The sequence below is a fragment of the Cimex lectularius genome, unplaced genomic scaffold, assembly GCF_000648675.2.
Source record: "Cimex lectularius strain Harlan isolate CLEC.00 unplaced genomic scaffold, Clec_2.1 scaffold348, whole genome shotgun sequence".
Classification (NCBI taxonomy): Eukaryota; Metazoa; Arthropoda; class Insecta; order Hemiptera; family Cimicidae; genus Cimex; species Cimex lectularius.
The window spans coordinates 147,996-171,083 of NW_019394215.1; the positions used below are offsets into that span (position 1 = coordinate 147,996).

General features: G+C 34.0%; 1 protein-coding gene across 1 annotated transcript in view; it reads left to right on the forward strand.

Moving 5' to 3' along the window:
* The window catches only part of LOC106670331 (neurotrimin-like), a 103,954-nt gene that overhangs the window by 76,761 nt on the left and 4,105 nt on the right, over nucleotides 1-23,088 (forward strand). The window contains exons 7-8 of the mRNA XM_024230222.1: nucleotides 37-105; nucleotides 3,347-3,460. Coding sequence (XP_024085990.1) covers nucleotides 37-105; nucleotides 3,347-3,460 — 183 coding nt within the window. The remainder of the gene's footprint in view (nucleotides 1-36; nucleotides 106-3,346; nucleotides 3,461-23,088) is intronic.

The following is a 23,088-nucleotide window of genomic DNA, read 5'->3' on the forward strand; positions in this document are numbered from 1 at the left end:
CGATAACTCACTCAGGACTTGCTTGTTTGTTTCCAGGGATTCCGAGTCCATCTACAACTACCACGACCACTGTTACCACAGAGGAAGTGACCACGCCCTCCAAAGGTAAAATCATCATTCCTACAACCCCAGGTAGAGTACACACAATATTTGTTTAAATTATGTATATTAGATATTTATAAAAAACAAGTTTGTCATAATGCATTAGTTAAGTAATTCCCTGTATACGTAGATTATACGGGTTAATTTTTTCACATAATTTGCTTGTTTACGACGAGTATGAATTTATTTAAAAAATATTCAATTTGTAGGTTGGTCATTTCCGATCACTTTGGTATACCTATCCTTTGTCAAAATTGCGAGGAACACCGAAATGATTGGAAACAACCAAAATACACGTTCATCATCGTGCGCCGCAAGAGGAATTTTCTTTAAATTTGTCACCTAATAATAATAATAATAATAATGAAGAAGTAAATTTATTGAACTTTATACATTTTCGTTTTTACTTTTAAATTTACAAAAGACAATGGACATTAGACCGTCTGCCAGGTTGATGAATTTTTTAAATCAAATAATTGTACATATATCGAAAATAAAAACAGAAGGGAATAGTTTAAATTTGTCACATTTACAACAGCATTGATCATAATCTAATTTAATCTTCTACAACGTTTTTACAATTATTTGTGAATATATTTGTGTAAAACATATGTACCGAATTGTGTAAACTATTTGAGTTATAGCTTATCTTTCTATCCATTATTTATACATTACAGTCGGAAAACGTTTCCCCAATAATACAGATAAAATTTAACTATTTCGTCTTGTAAATCAATGAAACCGACATTGAACAGTATTCAACGAATATGTCAAAAACAGAATTGAGTTGTTTGTTGACTTTCTATCTGTGCGGATGTGAGATACGAGAATTCGTCTACCGCTATCAACAAGTGCAGACCATTTGCTAAAATTCAAAACTTTTACAAAAGCGTTTGTGATTTTACTCAGTCTAATTAAAATGGTGTTTCTAATTTCGCTCCTTCTCACTTTCTTTCCCATTAAAGTGCCGGGTCTGAGAGAAGTAGCGGAAAACATCTTGTTCACTAATTTATAACTATGTCGTTCAAGGAGAGTTCTAAAACTTGGCTAATGGCTGAAAACTCAAATCATGCGAACTTCGAATCAAACGGTTCAAATGCGGAAAGGAGGAAAAGGGTTTCTTATTAATTTTCTGTAAGTGTAGCTAAACTACTTGAGGCTAAACTGATAAAGATACTATGGACGAGGATTCTGAACCTCAAGAAACAACAAACAAACCTGTTCCTCTTTTTAAAAACACATGAAAACTGCCTCCTATTATAATCTAAAGCTATATAAAAAGAATGACCCAAGTGCTGAAACGTTTAAGGATTTCTTGGTGTGGCTTTTTTGTCAAATATAGAGGCAACAAATTAACATTTCTAGTTATATGAAAAGAAGATGATGTCACAATTCGCTTTGAAGTCAGCCAGAGTATCCATATCCCTAGACAGAATCAAATAACCAATGTTTCTTGTCACTTTCGGCAATTCCAATAAAATAAAATAAATGAGTGAAAATAACGAAGTTTTTAGTTGCATTGTTGCTCGCGAAAGGCACAAAAACTTTTTTGGACTGACCCAATGTAACAAGTGTCAAGTGTGCATTTAACTTATAGGCAAACATTGTTACCTGAATGCCTGAAATGTGTTGATTCACAATTGTCTAGTCATTGTAATGACGAAAACACCTGTGTAAACTGTGGTGAAGGTCACAGACACTCACAAAACACACAAACCAATCTGACTCCACAAGAATAGCACCACACTTTATGCCCTGAAGATGACCCGGTGACTATTGACACCTCCCACAAATAAGAATATTAATTATAATTGTAGCTCGCTCAACTAAAAGTAGAAGAAAATTAGGCATATCGTATTATAATTTAATCTATTAGTAAAGATTGTTCGGAAATCGTGAGATGCGGTCTGGTGTGATGTAGGTTTCAGAAAAACATTTTCTTTATCATGCCAACGTTTCGATCTTTATTGATATCATCTTCAGGGCTCAAAGTGTTTGTTTTCCGAGTAGATGTGTGGCACTCTCAACACGACAACCTAGAATGACTCATCTACGTGGCAAACAAACACTTTGAGACCTGAAGATGATCTCAATAAAGATCGAAACGTTGGCACGATAAAGAAAATGTTATTCTAAAACCTACGTCACACCAGAACGCATCTCACGATATTCCAATAATCATTGACTAACGGTCACTAAACACCACACAAAACTGTTAGTTAAGGTTTATTTTATTTTCTCTCCAATTGGCTCCAATTTTTTTCCCCAATTTAACTTAGTAAATAATGTCAGCTTAATATCAGAGAGTATCAGCTACAACCTGAAACCTCTCGTTAATTTTGTACGTTTGCATATATAAACAAATATTATGAGTGCAAGTAAGTATTATTATTATTTAAACAGAGTTGATCTATTAATGTAATTTCAAATAAATTGACTTTCGCCTCTATCTCTATCTATCTATTTATCTCTTCCTCTATCCTCCTACGTAATATCTTTCTATCTCTGCACTTTCTTTCTTTCTCACTTTCTCCCACCCTTAACACCCACAATATGTGTGTGCATTGCCGAGCTAAACGGCGCAACAGCTATACAATTCAACACAATCAATGTGCTTTGACGGTTTAGCCTATCGCAAGATTTTAAACGTGCAGTACTAATTAATGATATGTTCCCATTAAATTATAATAATTGAAATAATAAAATATTTTTAACTACGTTATTTAGGGAATTTGTGATACCATTAATTATTATAAATTATAATTATTTTTTAATTTATCTTTTTTAAGTTTTTTTTCAGATCATAAGTACTTATTTTTAGCCTATCTTATCAGTTATGATCATTATTTCGAGAAAAATTTATTAATTGTCTCTAGTTTATAAACATCCGATATAAAAAAAGGCTGTTAATACCAATTGTACATACTTACGTAGAATGTAAAATAATGAAATGCAGAATAAAATAATTTTTGTGTTATTTCAGTTATGAATATTTATTGAAGCATATCCATTCATTTGTTGGTTAATAATGAAATATTATAAAATATTTATAACTGAAGTCGTTTTTGCATTTTGGCCGAACCAATTTCAGTACATTAGTGAAAAAAAGTTCAGTGTCAGTTCAAACTGCGCCTTGCTTATCAGCCAATGATGTGAATATTCCAGTGGTTTAAAGCCAGCACAGGCTCGGCGGAAGGTGAATTATGTATTAAAACATTCACGACTATTTTTCTTTCTTTCCCAGTGGTTCCGGAAGTGAAATCAGAGCGGAAACGGCAAAAAGAGAAAAAGAAACTTGCACAAGTCAACGATATCCCGCCGTTGCCGGATATGAGAGGAGGGGACGCACCAAAGCCAGGTGAGATATAAAAGGAGAGAGCAAACCTCCAATTGAATAAATAGGTGACAACACAACAGGGTTAATTTAGAATTACCAATTATTTTAATTACCTTTCTTTCAATTACTAGAAATAATGGATTGGGTTTTGAGGAAATTAACGTTTGTTTTGTGAAAATAACAATTAATTTAAAGAAACTTGATTTTAATCAGTCTTTTATTTTGTTTNCTAATTTAACGATGTACTCTCGTCAAGTTCTAGGCAGGGAATCGCTATTAAAAAATACAGAATTAAATAAGTAGGTCTCTTGGGAGGGAGAAGGTGCTGACCACAATACTAGGAATGACACCTGCATCGAAGCGTTGTAAACAGATAATTCCACATTACTTATATATATATATATATATATGTAGGATGTTCACCGTCACTACGTCAACGGAGGCCCTACATGGCGGGAACTCTGTCTCTCCCCTCTATCTGGACCCCAGCTGACAGTTTTAGTTGTTACCACCACGCGGTCCTACGAACACGTTTCTTTTTACGCTAATGTATTTTAATGTTAACTAGTTATCCTTTTACTTTTGTTTATGTGTTCTTTACCAATAAACTTTAAATCTTTATCTTTTTATTTGTGGGAGACCTTTAATTCCCTACATATATATATATCTTATATCTTGGAAAAAGCTCCAAAGAGCATACAATAATAAATAAATTTTTGTATTATTTATTCTTAGTAGTACATAAACTTTGTTTTCTTTATAAAGTTATACATAGTTTTAAACGATAATAAACCCTTCGTATCAAATGTAGTAAAATGTATGCTTGTAAGGGGGAAATTCTGCCAAAGCACAATAAACGACGTTTCTTTCTTTCTTTATAATGTTCTATTGTTTGTTTTAAGCATGATAAAACCACTTAGTTTGATTTTAAATTCATCGCTCGTCAAAAAAAAAACTTTCTAATTAATCAAACAAAGGAATTAGGTAGTTTCAATTTTTTTCTTTTTGGGCGAAAAGGATTTCTCGAGTGAGGTCCGTAACTTATCATTCATGATGCCACACGCTTTAAAAATAAAGTAGAAAAAGGGCAAAAGGTCGAGTCGGATGGAGAACTTTCCCGCTTGAACATTTCCAATCAAACTGCAAGTCCTCGTTGAAAAATCTGAGACAGGCCGTCAGTCAGAAAGTGACGAAAACCCATTTCCTAGGGAGGAGAGGTCCAACGGTGCGAAATTAAATGGACATCAATTTGTCTTTGGCAAGAAACTTTCGAAAAATTAATTGAGGGATATCGCACGTTGACGAGATTTATCCCTTCTCGAAGTTTCTCGCGTTGGCATCTAGAAAACTGAAAAAGTTGAATTTTGTTAATCTTGTACATAACGGGTTAAAAGGAAAAAGTATCATATGCCAGAAATATATAAAAGCGGGTAATCTTAGAAGCAAAATCATCCACGTCGATATATTACATTTTATTGTTATTGAGTCAGGTTTTGTGTATGTACCAAATTTCGATGGAACCAAATGTTTTACGTCAAATTTAGTCAAATTAATATCCATTTGTTGTATAATACACCGGCTCTTCCACCTTTATTCTATCGAATAGACGAAATGATCATTTTCAAAAGGTATTCGTACTAATTTGTTGAAATTGGTCAAAATTAAAAGAGGAAAAGACCCGGACTGCGTCCTCGTGAGAATTCCTGCCTTTCTCGTCTCTAAAGGCGCTTAATTAATTCAAGCGCAAAGTAACCGGGAATTTAGCCCTGCCTCCATTAAAACACAATTTGTCTAATTGTAAGATATAACCTCGTGCGAACCTTCCGACCTTTTCCCGCAGGAGTCGAGGAAAGGATAATTCTTTCCCAACTAATTGTAGTTATAACTCCGCGAGGCTCATTTACAACTTTTCGCGTTTTTTCTCTACTTCCCAACTTCCTTTTCTCGTTAAAAACGGCACTCTTCTCTATGGAATAATAAATAGTCGCAGTTGGAAAATTCCGCGAAGGAATGATTTCATTGGAATCAAGATGCGGAAAAGTTAATAATTTATTTGATGCAAATTTCTCCTTAGTAATTGAAAAGAATAGTACAATTTCGTATTCGATATGATTATAAAAAATTCCTTCATTACTAATTTCATCTTATCCCATTATTTTTTCATTATTTGGTAATGATATATAATTATTACTAAGAATCACCCTTGATCGAGTACTAATTCTGATCTCATTTTTCTAACAAAGGATTTTTACATTTATTATTTAATGAACCGCATGACCGGAGACCCGTCTGAGTTTGGTGGATTTCAATAATTATCTTTGAAACAAATGTATAACCGCCGAACCAGCATGACCGATCAACTAAAGGATATAAAACCATCGGTCTGATCATCCGGAGAAATTGGTAAAAAGGAAGTCGAATACTGACCGTCAGGGGATCTACCATACTATTCTGGCTTATAGGTTTCCCCTCACCAAAAAAAAAGGAGATGTGGCGTATAAGTGTCAGTAAACCAGTGCGAGGAATTGCGCTCCCTAGAATAAAGAAAGGGCAGGCACGGTTAAAAATTGTAGAATAACTCGCAGTGAGCAAATATGTTTGTTGCAATATGGAGTATTCAAGACCCACCGAAGTAGCACTAGGTCTTTCAGTATTATAAATATTGACTGCGTGATAAGTGGCAGTCATTGGCAAAATATCAAAACCTTGGTGAATACCCGATTTTTTGAATGTATTTATTTGCGTGAGTGTTTAAGTTTGAATAGACACCGAGAGAATAGAATACCGAGTATTCACGACCTGCCGAACAAATCAAGTTAATTAGGATAGTGAATGCGTGAGTTTTACATTGCTCGAATATTGTTTTGAGTGACACAATTTTATTTGTAGGGGTGGGGTTTCAGCAGTTGAGAACACTTAATTCTTTACCTTCAAATTTAGATTTGCTGATCGTTCGAATAGTATGAATGATTTTAATTGAAAAATTAAACTTTAAAGATAAAGCGGTTAAAAAAATGCAAGATAGAATTTGATGGAGAGGTAATGGCTCCAGCAGGTAGCTAATACTAATTCCTTAATCACAATTCCAAATACTAAATACATTAGAAAACAGGACCAGTCAAACCACTTAGGAGGATATGTTTTGATAGAACTTATTTAACTTTTTAAACACTTGATCTGTGTAATAATTAAATATGCCAAGTGGAAAGTGTCTTCTTGTTACAATTCACACTGCTGGTTTGAATTACGAGCGTATTCATTCCTAGTCTTATTGTTAGTTTGATTATGCTTCAGATATTGTGTGAACCTCTTTGTTTGAGAATGTAGACAAAGGAATGAGGGAAGGATTTATCGAAAGGTCCAAATCAATGAACGCTATCAATATGATTTTATTAAATACCACAGATTTCTCGATAATATGATTAACGGCTGAAAATAGTCGCTCCAGAACACCACCCGGCTTTTCCAAATTTAAATTTTACGAGAGGTCCATATTTTGTGCTATTTTCAAACCCTTAAGTGCGTTCTTCAATATGTTGAATTAATTAAATAGCGGACAAACAAAAAAAAAAAATTCAATAGCAATGCTGAATTAAGTAGAAAGTAGTGGAGATGTGTTATTCCTTTGACGAAAATAGACTTATTTGCATTTTATAATGTATTAATCGATTTGGAATTTAATGGTTCTGACCTGCATCACGGGGCACGTTTCCAAACTCGGGTTGTTAAATTTCTAATGCCGCCGGGGTAAAATAGTTTTATTGACGTATCAGAAACAACAAGTAGCGGTTCTTCGAAAGCACACATTTCTTTCAGATTTATACTTCTTGCGAACTTGGGCTATCCGCCTATCTAATCCATTTCTCTGGCGGTCTTCTAGGGGAAAAACGTGAATTAACTCCATCTGGGGATAATGTATGCGAAACGCTGTAAATTTTCTGTATTCAGCATACTTCAAAATACAGTGGCAATTTCAATAAACAGAGGGCGTCGGTGGCCGCAATGGTTTAGGCGTTAATTCGGCTCTCATCACTGTAAGGTACATGTCCCGGGTTCGAATCCAGTGGCCCTACATTAGGTCACGACATACTTACAATTGGGCTTTTTTCAAAAACACCGGCACCCTGAGGGTTGATATGACTTTTGCTGATGCGAACCCTGGCAGACACCCTGTAGAACTGGAATTACTTTAATTTAATTTGAAAACTTATTTTAAAGGTGATGAAGCAACAATAAGTACCCGTTCGAATACCACATGAATATTTTGGGAGCTAAAATGACAAAGCTGTTCCAATCACAGAATAGATTCATAATAATACCGGGGTGGCCGCAACGGTTTAAGCATTGTAACAGCGTCCCGACATTCTTACATATGGGTATTTTTGTACCAACGGCACCTTGAGGGTTGATATGACCCTCGTTAAAAAAAAAATTGTAAAAATGGGGGGATTGGCCGGTTATGTTATATTTATATAGAGAAAACTCTTTGTTTAAACTAGTTTTCATTTTTTTGGAGCACTTTTCATATATAAATACTTCACATTTGTTAAATCGATACTAGGATAATTTCAAAATTGAAATGTACCAAGTAACAAAGGTGTTGAGTGAATGAATTTCCATTCTCCATAAAGTTTAATTTACTTTTATTACCAGCAATATATACTTTATATTATCTTATGTATCCTATATACATTTTACAAGAGTTCAACGTTTATTCTACTATGTAAAGTAGTCTGAATTGATTTGTTAGTTAAAGTTGAGTAAAATGCTTTTACTTGAGTAAAAAGACTAGTAGAAGTAACAGGCTTGCGTATATGCTGAACTTACAGAAATCATCAACGATAAAAATGCATATTTCAAGTTAGGAAAATTTAAACTTGCTCCTTTACAGCCGACTTTGAATTAACTTTTAAACAAAATAACAGGTATGCGGTAGCGTTCTAAGGGAGAAGCGTAATTTTCTATATGGTTACTTGAACGCAAACATTTGTATTCCGTTGAGATATTCGTTGGAGTTGGTCTTTGGAAACAAAAATCGTTTAAAAAAATGAGCATGCTTCGAAATAAAGGAAAAGAAAGGTTTAAACCTTTCGTTTACTCGTAATTTTTAGTTATGTCTATCAATCAAATAACTGCATGTTGCAATTTGCAAATGCTTCAAATTTCTACTTTTTACTTACGAGTTTATATTAACAAAATATAACAAACGTGAGTCGTTGTCTAATTTTCTATACAGTGAAATATGGCAAGAATTGCAATGTAAACAGACAGAGCAGAATTCAATTAATGCTGTCGGCCAGTTTAAGGCTTTTCCGGAGAAACTTGTTTAATCACGTTTTATTAGTCACTAGATTTATGTTCATTGAAAATTCAAGCCTGCCTCGGTTATTAGAGAACAATTGTTAATTGTACAATGTTTTCTTTTACCGTAAATGACATTAGTACAAGCACGTATTACACATCCCTAACACTAATTGTATCCAAATAGCAACGTAATCCATAAAGATTATTTGAAAATTTATGCAAAATTGTTATAAGTAATAATCAAAAGTAGTAGTAAATTACGTTTATTATTTTTCAAAATAGTTTATATATGTTAACTGTAATAATATTATTTGTACGTTTTGAAAGTTATATATATGATTGAGCGTAGTGAAACAAAGTTATCGTAGGAAACTAGGAAACAAAGAAACAAAGGTGCAGCAGTATCATAAAAATATATACTTTTAGTAGCTGTATTTTACAATATATTTTATAAAAACATTTATGTTGTTATATATTGGTTTTGATAAGGTTTGGTTTCTGCGGATATTAGAAGGTTTGTTTAAAAATGTTTGTTTAAGTAATAATTTTTACAAGATAGTTATAGAGTCTAGGGAAAGTTCAGCTCTGTAGGCTAGAAGTGTTCAAAGAAATCGGTATAGTAATGTTTTCGGGAAAGGGGTAGGTTTTAAATAGATTGAGAGTGAACTGTGGCAACAATGGTTGAAGGTTATAATTGTCATATCAACCCTCGTGGTGTATGTGTTTTTATGGCGGGGGGGAGGGGAAACATTTGTACGTACGGCGGCCCTACTTTCGAACATTCGCTCCTTTATACCATAACCGTGTGCGTTTATATAATATATATGTAAATTATAGCTTTGAATGAATTAATGGCGGCACAGTAATAAATCATTCATTTGCAGTAAAGATAGAATAGATGAAAATTTTATCAGCATTTTTTTTATAGTTAAAAGAAACCGAACTGAAGAATAATCGTAGATTTTATTTTATTTTTTATTTTTTGCGAAAAGGTTTTTTTCTTACATATTCTATATTCACCACGGTTTTTTTCTGCCAAAAATAGTTTTACCATGTTTTTGGTAAGAGTCCAAGTTTGCGCCCGTGTTGGCATTGTGCATTTATTTGGGTTAAACAATTTAGAGAGAATTGTTAATATATTTTTCTGGTGATAATGTTCAGACGTTTTTCACGCTTTAACTGTTCTTTGTGGTAATTCTCTTAATGTTTTATCGCTGTGGATAGTCGACTGACCGAGATCCATTTTCACTTTTACTTGAAATTTAAAATTCCTCTTGACTATATAACCTTACTTATAACTTATTTTATAACGTCTGCATTTTACAATTGAATATTTTTATTAGATATTTTGTAAGGTAAGCAATTTCAAACGACTAAAAGTTGTGGAAACAACAATATGCTTAACTGAATTAATTTTTTGTAATACGTTAGTTTGTGCAACGTTTCCCTATTAGGTTTTAAAAATATTGAACTGTATTTAAAGATTACTGTTTTGTTTTTAATGTTAACTTTCGCTTTTCGACTTGCCTGTATTTTGTACATAGCTCCTCTGATGTGGTATATAATGAATTTGTATATTCTTCCTGAACCACTTCTAAGCGAAAACATAACAAAACCTCACATAAAAACATTGAATCATCGATTTGTAACTTAACCCTGACCATAACTCTAACAAAAATCCAAGCTAACCATATCTGTCCCAAACTTTAACCGTAACCCTAGCAAAACCCTAATTCTTACCATGAATTCTACCTAACCTCACCTATCCCTAACCATGATTCTAACATAATCCTATTTTTAACCCCAAACCCTATATAATTTTCCTAACCAAAACCCAATCCAACCTAACCTAGCTCAAGCGCACTCCCCAATAACGCAGGACCGATGACCCAAAAATGGACACACAAAAAATATTGCTAAACCCAGCACTAAACATACTCATGTTAACATCAACTCTCACTACTTATAATGGTTCCTTTTCGGAACTTGTGCTATAATAATTACCAGTTTTTTATTTATTAGTACAAATTAAATGTATAATAAATGCAATAAAATGAAAAGGTTAAATAATTGTATTTAACATTATACGTTGCTTAGGAATGGGTAGGGTGGTAATGATCAGGTTAGGTGCAATAAAAATTGTAATGAAAATGGCTCAAGTGCCGAAACTTATTCTTCATAATTAGGCAGGGTGTTCTGAATACCTAAAGCAAGCCTCAAAATGTAATAATAAAGCTAAGCAATCAAAGAACGCTAAACAAATATTTATTAATATAAGAATATAATAGTCCTGCAGGTAGCAAAAACCCTCAACTCGTTTGGCAGGAAAAAAAATGTGAAAAAATTAACCGTCGAGTTTTATGCTCCACAGATCGACAAAGGCATTTTAAAAGCAATTGCTTATATGAATGTTTTTATTTTTAAAAATTTGTTTTTAAGGTTTTGCTTGCTAGGAACACAACAACAAAGGTAGAAATGAATCCTGGACAAAAAACAACAAAAACTAGAATTTTGTCAGAAACGAGCGTGAGCAGGCGGAGCGAAATTAGGGCTCATTCATTCATAATATACCAGCTTTTATTTTGCACATGAATTCCAACAGAAAACCGTCAGATGTAGAATGGAAGGATAACAGAAAATTGGACGTATTTCATAACCTTCCGTCAACTTTAATCTATCAAATTTCACCGGATTATACCTGTCCGTGTGATATCGACAGCGCTTATTTGGACGTCCTCGGTTATCGACATGTGTCATCGATATCTGCATTGTCGAAACATCAGGCCGAGGGCTTTGCCAGGAAGATAAGCTGAATTAGTTTTCGGAGCGGCCGACGATCCTATCTCGCCATCGTCTTCCAAGCAGTTGGGGCGGAATTATTTGATTACCGTTTCCGCTATCGGGAAAATCATATAAACAAGCCGTCAATATCATGCAAATGGGAGGGAATTTTTACCGGTGCTTTCCTCTGAATTGGAATAATTTAAAATGGGGTATCTCAAGATTTTGCATATCTCTACATCGCCCTTTATTTCAGAAAATCGGCGTCTTTATGCTTCGACGAGCAATTTTAATTCCGTTCCGGCTCCCTTATTCATGTAAAACCGCAAGCCATTTGCTATAAATGTATAAGACTCCGGGTTACAAAAATATCGGAAAAAGATTGTACCATCATAGCAAAAAAATGTCAGAAGTGAAATAACGTTTTCTAAAATAAACGATATCATTTGAATATTCATGTCGTTTAAGTTAAAGTTATAATTTTTCAAGTAATTGTACATTTTGGCTCAGACGATGCCATCTGATTTCCTTCGTTAGCGTAAGAAAATTAACCAAAGTTAGTACAGAAAAGAACATTTTGTTCATTAAAATAATCTTCATTGGCTTCAATGCTCTCTCCCAACGAGAAGTACGATAATAAATCCTTTAAATGATTCTCGATCGTTTTGCATCAATGTTGTTTTGTACTTTCATCTGATTAGTGCAAATGGTTCTGAAAAGGTTATCTGTTGTCAGTAGGTCCGGCGAGTTTGGAGGAGGATGTCAAAGCTAATTGTCCCTTGTAATTTTTATGGTACGCTGGTGAGCTTTATCACAATAGAGGAATGGGAATTATTTAGGCTAAACAAACTGGGTAGAATTTTTCTAAGTTTTAAAACTCACCGTTCCAAAATGTAACTGGCTTCTGCTGTGATGGTTGGACCAGGTGGCAACAAATCATCGTGCAAGATATCGGTTTTATTTATTGAAATAAACTACATTTCTTACAAATATCCTCTTCAATTGAGAACCATGAGAAATGAATTTTAACAATGGTTATTAACGTCACCTATTCAAAATGTCATTAAACGGGTCTCATGTAATGGTATGACTTGGAGGCAAAACGTCATATTCCACATTGATATTTTATATAAAATTTCGAATAGCCCTAGGTTCTTTAGCAGTGGTAACTTGTAAATCATTATTGTATAGGATTCATTGCTGATCACAATTCATAATTGGTGGGTCTATCTCAAAATAAATTTGCTTTTAGACAAGAAGCTATAGATAAATGAGCAAGATTTTTGATATCAATTAAACTATGCAATGTGTCTGGGTTATCGATGCAGGTAATTCCAAGTTATTAGGACGCTTTCCTGAGCAGGTTTTGTGGAGATAGAATCCAATGTCAGTACAATCATCAAATTTTGAAAATCAAAATCGCCAACCGATCGCAATTTTTTACCAATTATAAATTAGTATTTTCATCCTGATAAACACATTTTTTAATTATATGATTTTTAAAATACTTTTTTGATACATTTTCATGATAAAAACCATTTATGTCATTCTTCTGGGAAGGTAGACATGCGTTTATTAGGCTGTGTCAAACAATTAAGAAAACCCCACTATCATTATGAAGATAAGAAACTTATTTGGCAGTATCAATGCTGCATTATGCCAACCAAAAGATTATCATCAAGAAAAGAGAAGCCACCATATTGTCGCCACCACAAAATCAGTTTTGTAGAAATTTAAATATTCATGTAATATCGAAAAATAAAAAGGTACGTTTTTATTAAAAAGTAAGAAACACAAAACTGTATATCTTCTTTCAAAATAGCCCGTAAAATCCGCTCTATTTGCCAAAACCCTTCCGATTTCTTTTGAAAATAGAAAGATAGTGTTACAAGCAAGAAAATGTCCTAAAATTATGTCTTAAAATTATAAAATGACTTATGTGTAGTGGTCATATTGACCAAATTACTTTTGTCAATTAATCTTCTTTTTTTGTTAGGTCTTGGTTGAAAAGTTAGTTTAACGAGCGGTATTCGAACTCACGATCTTCGGGTAAATACACCGCTGCTCTAAGCACTTCTCTTTTTTTGCCATTTTTCAAAGTTGGTGGCCGAGTGGATCGACGTCACGATAACTCGAGTGGTTAGAGCAGCGGCGTATTTACCGGAAGATCGTGGGTTCGAACCCCGCAAAAGATACTAACTTTTTCATTTTCACCAAGTCCTTACATAAAAAGAATGATATTTTGGCGTAAGATATTTATTTTGGTATATAATAACTGAATGTTGATCGGTTCTCCTGAGTTTTAAAATGTCAATCAGTTACCATTGAAGGAACGCAATATGTAACCCTTGAACATTTTTACGTCCTAGAATTTTACGGTGCATCGTTAACCTGTCTCCAACCTCATGGCTGTTTTCTAACACAATAAGGCCGTCATTAGATAAATAGACGCCATAGATAATAACGCAATAAAGATAAGATGCCTAGTTATCAAGTAATGAGAGGCCGGCTAAACACGCTAATAAAGCAAGTTAAGCCAGTCAGTATTAATTCTGTAACAGTCTGTAACCGATCTCTCACAAGGTCTTGTTTAAATCTTAACATTGTCAGTATTTCAATAAAAACAAATAATTAGTTCATTTGGTATTTTTCTTGTTATTCGTCAAAATAATAATACTGGTTTTGCTTCTTCTATTTAAAATTCTATACATATTAGAACAAAACGTTTTTCAAAATTATTTGAATGACTTCGTGGTCTTCTTTCAATTAAGAAATCTTTATGTAAGTTATTGGTAGAGATAAAAATGTCAGTGTCACGAACGGGGAGATGGGAGGTTGGTCTCCGAGAGGATCGAAGTCACGATAGCTCGAGTGGTAGAGCAGCGGCGTATTTAGCCGAAGACCGTGGGATCGAATCCCGCTCGTGACACTGACTTTTTTATATAATACCTTACAATATATTACGTAAAGATTAATTAATTAAAAAAAGTTATTTGGTCAACCGGACCACGAAATCTAATGGATTTAGTAAGTAAACCGAAGTATAACATGACTAAAGCTCTCCGTGGCCATTTCATTTGTCACCGAGATTCGAATAGCAAATGGCAAATAGAGGGAAAATTCGAAAGGTGGATTGAGATGGGAAGTTGGTGTCCGAGTGGATCGAAGTCACGATAGCTCAAGTGGTAGAGCAGCGGCGTATTTAGCTGGGTTCGAATACTGCTCGTGACAGTGACTTTTTCACTCAACCAATACCTTTCTTGAAAAGTATTTAATTGAAAGAAATTATTTTTGAGATTGTAAATATTTAGTTTAAGCATGTGCAACTCTGTTTTTACTAAAATCGTAAATCTAGCATGCATAAAAATTTTATTATTTTGGTTGTTGTCATAAATTGTAAAGGGACTGTTGTTTCTTCTTTAGAACGGTGTGCTTTTGTTTATTTTCCAACTATAACAACCCAAGACTCAACGAATTCATTCGTTTCGAAAACGCTCCTGCAAATTAAACAAAACGACCACAAAAGGAAACCATTTTAAGCTGTTACAACATGCGGTACGAAACACGGCTCATCCTCCCATGAGAATCCGGTTGCAATTCGTGTATTAAAATTTAAATTACGTCCTCTAGTAATTACAAGCTCACTGAATTCTCGGGTTTTCACACCATTGAAATCTAATAGTGACATTCAACGCCTTTGTTCGACGCGAAAAACCTGCCACAAAAGCCGCCCAGAACTTAGTCGTCTCGGTTCCTAATTAAGGTAGTCGCCTTCTGGAAAGGGTTCACATGAAATCCAATTATACCGGGCAAATTATAAAAAGGTTCAGGCAAAATGCGCTTTTGGTCGTTCGGATTTACAGACATTTTGGGTTGAGTGAACAATTAAGTAATCCTCACGAACCAACAGCTCGCCACATTCGTGTTCAAGGTTTTTTCTTCACCCGAATATACTTTCTTCTTGAATAACGAGGGGATTAACAGTGTCAAAAACACGCAGCTTTCAAAAATGATTCCCGGAAAAGACGGAACAAATATTACAAAGTAAATCAAGATTATCCGAGATGTTTGTAATTGGTTTTTAGAAATTAATTTTATGCCCATCCATCTTGTTGATTTTGTCATTTAACAGCTCCTGTTTTCAAAATTTTAATTAATAAAAGAAATGCAATGTTTGGTATGTTTTTCAAAACTGTAGACCGCTAATAGTTACTTACAAATTTAGTAGTTTGCGATCCTTCTGTTTTCCCATTGAAAACTGTTTTATTCAGATATTGTGTATTATAGTTAATAGTTACATTCGTTGCTATTTCACTTGTATTTTCCATCGTCAAAAAGGAAAATTTCAATGAATTTTAAAGATTGTAATCCCTGCCACCCAGGAAAGGCATCAATCAACCTATTCGTCGTTGCGGACCAGGGATCAGAACTACTAGAAAATATATCTTTAAACTAATCTCAACTAAAATTCGATGGATAGTTCTGACTAAATTGAGCATCATTAAGATAGAATTTTCGACCAAAATATTTTATCCTTTACCCGAAATTTAAACATACCCTTATTTATGCCTTTACCTTAAGTACCGTCCTAAGTATAACATTTAGGATAACATTACATTGTCGAAAGTTTCCAATATACAAACAACCCTACAAATAAATAATTATTCAGTAATCGTGAGATGCGGTCTGGTGTGATATAAGTTTCAGAAAAACATTTTCTTTATCGTGCCAACGTTGTGATCTTAAATGAGATCATCTTCAGGGCCTGGGATTTACAAACATTGTTTAAATTTAACACATACATGTAGGATGCGGAAAAAAGTGAACTTATACAGTGCAAGAAAACATTTTTTTACATTCAAAGTATTTGTATTCACTCCAAGTTTGTCTTCTGTGTAATTGTGCCATTCTTACGTGTCGTGTTGAGAGTGCCAGTGAGATATTGCTGTTCTATGTTTATATATGTTGGATTTTGAAGGGGTGGGGAAAGAGGTCGGTATAGAAAAGGCATTTTTGTATCAGGCATTGTTGAAAAATGTTTGATGTGTGGAATGTGATGTGATGATATATGTATGTTATCTATATTGAATTTCAAATTCAACACGCACGAATGGCACAATTACACAGAAGACAAATACTTGGGGTGAGTAGAAATCTTCAATTTCTAAAAAACTAAATCTTTTACTTCTACAGGTAGATAGAGCAGGATGGTGCCGACATGTACTTCTGCCCATAAACTACAATGGAAACAGCATATTGCTTGTTCTTTAAAAGAAAAAAAAATTCTCATAATATTGAAAGCAATATTTGGAAGAGACAATAAGAGACAAGAACAAGTCACATTGTTAGCCGTTAGGACGTAGGTAACCAACATGGCAGCCATTAATTTAACAGCTGTTTTTGTTTACTGTATTTTTATTTTTAAATACGCATTAATTAAATCAGACCAATACATTTCTTTTGTTAATTTTCGACTTATCCTTATACTCGCATTCATAGTAGATACATCCCCTATCCTATAAAGATGTAGGCTGTTAGACGTTAGGAGACTACTTAGGTATGTCGACACGAATTGAAGCGTGCCATTGGTTATTACTTTTCGATTCCTAGATAGCATTTTGAATGAAAAAGTTGATTAATTTTGCTTTTTTGCTAACTTGTAGTATCTTACAATTTAACACAAAACAAAACCATAACCAAAAACGACAAGCCTTCAAGGACTGTAATAGCTTTATTTTTCGCCCAGGCGCCACGTGCAGCATTGCGGAAAAATTAACACTTAACATGCTGAGAAATGGGGGCCTTAACGATCTTACTGGGCATTTCTCTATTCGCGTTAACACGAGTTAACATCTAAAAAAAAAATCCTGAATACCCCTAATGTTTGTTACCAGTCTCTCATGAAGTCCAATGCTATAAGTGTTCTTATCATAAGGCATAGCTAATATCCAGTAGTAGTTTTCAGACCTATCCAAGTAGTCATCTCACCTAAGAAATTTTTGGCGATGGTTTATCATCTGAAGACAATGAGTCTGTTGTGTAGCCCTGTCATTCTTCAAGTTATACCGTCTTTTTTTTTTCAATTCTGTACTTAGTCGATTGATCATGCATATATAAACGTCTGAAATCCTGGAATATCACCCTGAATATTTACAAAAAATAACCAAAGTTTGGGTTTCAATAAATAACGTTATTGTTTTAATATTAATGCAGACTTAAAGTAAGAATTAATTTTATTTATCTGTATAAGCAGATTTTAATAAATAAACCAAGTCGGTTAAGAAAAGAGAAAATCAAAGAGAGATCATTTATTCACTGTTACTACAGGTTGGTTAAGGCCCGATAAACCGTGAACAGGTTGAAGTTGCGATCAAATGGGCCCCCGCGGCTAATGGAGAAGCATTGTTCCTACAAAGATCCGTCAGCTATCGCCGCGGCAAACACCGGACTGCCGTGAAAATTAATTAAGGAGCGGATACACATTCGCACAAAGGAGCTACAGACGAAAGTACCAATTAATTCCAGGGAGCGATGTTGAGCATCAAGCCACTTACCCAGTTGGAAAACTCAACGTGCCCATGTCGGTCAGCGAAAACTTGGGCCATCTTCTTGATTCTTTCCGATCCGGGCCTAATAGACTTGATGCCGGTTGAAATATATTATAAAACTATGTATATTACCATGCTTCGATTCCTTTAAAGCAAAGTTTTCCTTACAAGAACTGGTTTTCCCTCAATCTTCTACCAGAACCACCCGCAGTGCTGGGATTTCAGTTTCCAGACTTTAAAAGCAATTCTCTAACGCATCAGCAACTACATTACGAACAGACGGTACAAAGAAATATTTCGAATGCAGTCGACAAAATTTTGCGGACTAGTAACAAAAATTGAAGTTTCTATTTACTTTAGTTTATTGAACTACATTTAGATGGTTCTTTCAGTCAATAAAAAAAACCTTGTAAATTATTTTTTGTGGTGTTCGTATCGGTGGTGATGGGATTATCGGTCAATGGTTTTTGGAAAGAAAACGAAATTATTTTTTGGTAATCGGATCAATTCCACGCAGTATGTATTTTAAATGGTATATTGGGGCAGAATTAAAACAATTGAAACATTACAAAATGATTTCACGCTAGTATTTTTCTTCTTACCTCCAAGAGCGATCATACAACCCTTAGTGGGAAAATTTTTGTTTAATTTCTGGTCAAGCAAGAGTTGGGCCTTTTGAATAAATGTGAAAATGATTTCGATAATAGTATTTTCTTTACACAACTCTTTCAAATCACAATTACTGTACAATATTTCTTTGTGTTTTTATTCAACAATTCACATATCTGAATTAATGGTAATTAAACGTCTCTAAGGTTATATTAACGCATATTTGCTACAATTACAACCATCCGTTATACATGAAACCCATCTTTTTATTTATGTTAGAATTAAATTTTTAAGAAATAATTAATAACTTAAAACCTAATAAATTAATGCGAAAGACTTGTAAATGACTTCGAAATGAAAAAAGCCTCTCATTAACGATTTCTAGCTTGGAAAAATTACATAAAAGTGCGTCATCAAATAAGCAGACGAGCTCCAATGAAAAAAATAAAACAGAGATTTTTTATAATGTTAATGACTCGAAGTAATTGGACTGGAAGCGTACCTTTGAAGCGTTTTCAGTGGGGGATTTCAAATACTCTTACGAATATAATTAATTGTTCCATTTTACCATTTGCCATTTTCTTAATGGTATCTTTTAATTCCTTTTTACAAAATCATTTCATTTTTTAAATAGCAGGCGTATATTCTATTTTTGGACAATCCATCAAAATGCAATATTCCTTAATAGATAGGTTCTGCACAATGAGCCAGAATTAAAATACTGCAGATGCGACAAGAAAAAATTAGGTTTCTTCTGTGTGATTTCAGGGATTCTATTTAATCCTGTTTTTCCGTTATTTGTATAGCGGATAACTTACACATTATGTGCCGTGATTAGTGACCGTTAATCGATAATTATTCAGAAATCGTGAGATGCGGTCTGGTGTCACGATTTCTGAATAATTACACATTATGTATCATGTAAAGTAAATTAATTCCTGTCGTTCAGAAAAGGTTAAAAACCAATTACGGTTGGGGGTCGAGGATGAAAGTTCTACCCAATTTATAACTTTTCGAATTACTATTAATTAATAGGGGTATTCACGGTGCCTGTAAAATGTTAACTTGTGTTAAATCGAATAGAGAAATATCCGGTAAGATCGTGAACGTCCCCTTCTTTTCTTAGCATGTTAAAAATTAATTTTTCCGCACTGTTGCGCGTAGCGATTGGTAGAACCAAAAATAAAGCTATAACAGTCCTTGAAGGCTTGTTGTCGTTTGTTTGGTTTTCTTTTCTGTTAAATTGTAAGATGCCAGAAGTTACTAAAAAAGGAATATTAATCAACTCTTCCATTCAAAATGCTATCTATGCACTCGAAAAGTACTGACACATGACATGGTTCAATTACTGCAGACATACCTAATTGTATCCTAACGTCTAACAGCCTACAACTTTATAGGATAGGAGATGTATGCGAGTATAAAGACAGGTCAGAAATTAACAAAAGAAATGTATTGGTCTGATTTAATTAATGCGTATTTGAGAATAAAAGTACGCGTAAACAAAAAAACAGCTGTTAAACTCATGGCTGCCATGTTGGTTACCTACGCCCTAATAGATAGCAGTGCGACTTCATTTTCGACGTAACATCAAACATTGGCCCTGGCCTAACAGAGCAATGTTAACTAGCCGATTCTTAGAAGTCTACATCACTTTTTTTCTCGATCTAACAGGACTTAACGGAGTTGACAGGATTAATACAAAGATCGTGAATACTCCTAATATTTTCATGGGCTATATCGGGATTAGAGCCCAGGTCTGCTTTAATTCATTCCAGTCGGACGACCTAAAGATTTGGACAACGTTGTTGGCAATAGATGCTATGAAATTCAATGAAAAAACTGTATTTATTCATTTTCCTTAATAACATGGTAATAAGATTAATAGTTGACTTAAAACACAAACACAATATTAAAAACTTGTTGTTTACCTTTAAAGAGTGTTACCAATCCTTTTACAATATTTAGATTGAAAACAAAGAATATCTGTTCAATTTCATCCATTCCAGAGCCGAACAACGAGTTATTTGGATTTTCAAATTGTTTTCTTTGTTGAAACAATAAATTTGAGCAAAAAAATATTATAAATATAGCTTTAAGTCAAGAAAGTCTGGCCTGGGATAAGCTTTGCGTATTTTGCGTTATGTAATGTAAGTATGTGTTCTAAAACAGTCGTCAGAAGGCTTCATGAGCGTAGTCCAGACCCTAGACCCAGTGTCAGGTCCTCTACTGCTGGAGGAGCATCGAAAACCAAAGCGACTATTCACATACCAACATCTCGCTCGGATACTTGAAGTCTCAATTTCACAATTGAGTTCCGTTTTGGGTTCTGCACCATACGACCGAACCCTTGTATGGAAGAGACTTGGAGGACGCTTTGCTTCATGTACGATGCATGAGCGTTTCCAAAGACAGTCAGTTTTGCTATTGGATGGAATCAATGCCCGTACCGAATTGATTATAATCAGAACTGATCTTTGGCTGCACTAAGGTACATTGAGGATATTCTTGTAGAAGCTGTGGTCCCATTCGCTCACTTTATTGAGAACCACATCGAGTTAATGCATTAACGCTCGACCGAATTTAGCTCGAGTTGTTACCCATTACTTTGAGGTTGTGGGGTTTACCACAACGAATTGGCCGGCAAGTTCTCCTTACCCGAATCCTATAGAACACGTATGGGGCATGATAAAGAGACAAGTTAGACCATTTTCGCCGCTTCCAACAAGCGTTGAACACCTTCAAACCGCTCTTCTTGGAGAATGGGATTCTGTTTCACAAGATGAAATCCAATCGCTTATTTACCCGATACCTAGGAGACTTAGGACCCTCCGCAAGACTACAGGACGTAATACGTGTTACAAAGCATAAAACCATGTAATAAATTGTTAGTTAAATTTTAATCTATCACAAAATGATTTTCCAGTGTTTTTGTGCATTTACTTTCTAAACATCTTAATTAAATAATTGTTTTTAAAACATAAATTCCTGATATCATTTAATTGGTTTACATTTAAATAAGTATGTTAAAATTATTACAACGAAAAAATGTATATAGTTTGAAATAAACAACAAAATACGAGTGTCAGTTTTTTGACATTAGAGTATTTCTATTGGCAAAACACCGTCCTATTTTCTGTCTTGCTTCCTATAACAACTGAATGATTTTTGCATTTTTATTCGCTAAATAAATACTGACAGAACGTTTGGCATACATTATGTTTAAAAACGATTTACTACTGTGCTATCGTTTTTATATAAACACATAAAATTCATTTAGAAGATATTTTTTCTTCCATTGAGAAGAAGGGTTGCTCTGGAAAATGATTGTGCCCTCTACATACATTTTAATCCTTAAGTTCTATCTATCTGAGAGGTACTATAGAGTGTAAGTCGTTTCCTGTCTTTTCTCTTTTCCAGAAGTCCTTACCTGAGACATAGGATTGCATCAATTACAGTAATCAGTATATTACTGTTGATATCCTTCCCCATTTTTACTCTATGTAACAAACGCTAAGGACACTGTTCTTCTATCCTCCAGCTCCGACCAAGTTTTATCTCACCGAAAGTTCAAGATACACCTATATTGTTTAAAACAATGTTTAAACAATTTTGTGATACACTCAACATTACAAATTCCTGAAATATTAACTTCAACATCATTGCTTTAGCTCATCAAAAATCAACTCGAATGTCTGCCACTAAGTTCCAGTTTTGAAAGTCAAGATTTCTTAACTATTAATTTGTTTAGATGTTTTGATTAAATTATTCAAGTGATTTCTATGAAAGTCATTTTAAATGTTAACGGTACACATTTGCAATTGCATTTACATAAATCTACTAGACATTTACATAATGAATATGCAATCTACGTAATATTAATATATCGTGATAAATCCATCGAACGTTGATGTGGTTGCATTGATAATGTTACTCGAAAGTAAAATTTTTCATAGCGCCTTGAAATTTGACGTTATAATAAAAACTGCAGTGCGCTCGATTTTTTAGGGCGCCTGAGTTGAATTATAAGATCTTGACAAGTTTCACATAAAGGTTGCTGACTCTGGATATATTTTGAACCTTTATTGCTGCATACTTTCTAATTTACCAAGTAGTTGATAATGTGTAGATAAACTGCTTTTCATCATAATCGTTTTATTTCACTTGATCAAAGTGAAATGTTGTTAGGTAATCTATCGAAAAGTATGTAGGTCAGACTGAATCTTTTTACCACGTTCATACAAATTCATTATTTCATAGGCATTCTTTTCTGGATTCTTATATTCTTTCGTTTTTCCGCTTCACAATATCTTCATTCAAAAACTCGCAAGTGTTGATTAGTTCTACTCTTGGTTCAACCAACATCATAAACCTTCATAGTTTTTCTATTAGGTGGGTGGGGGTTTA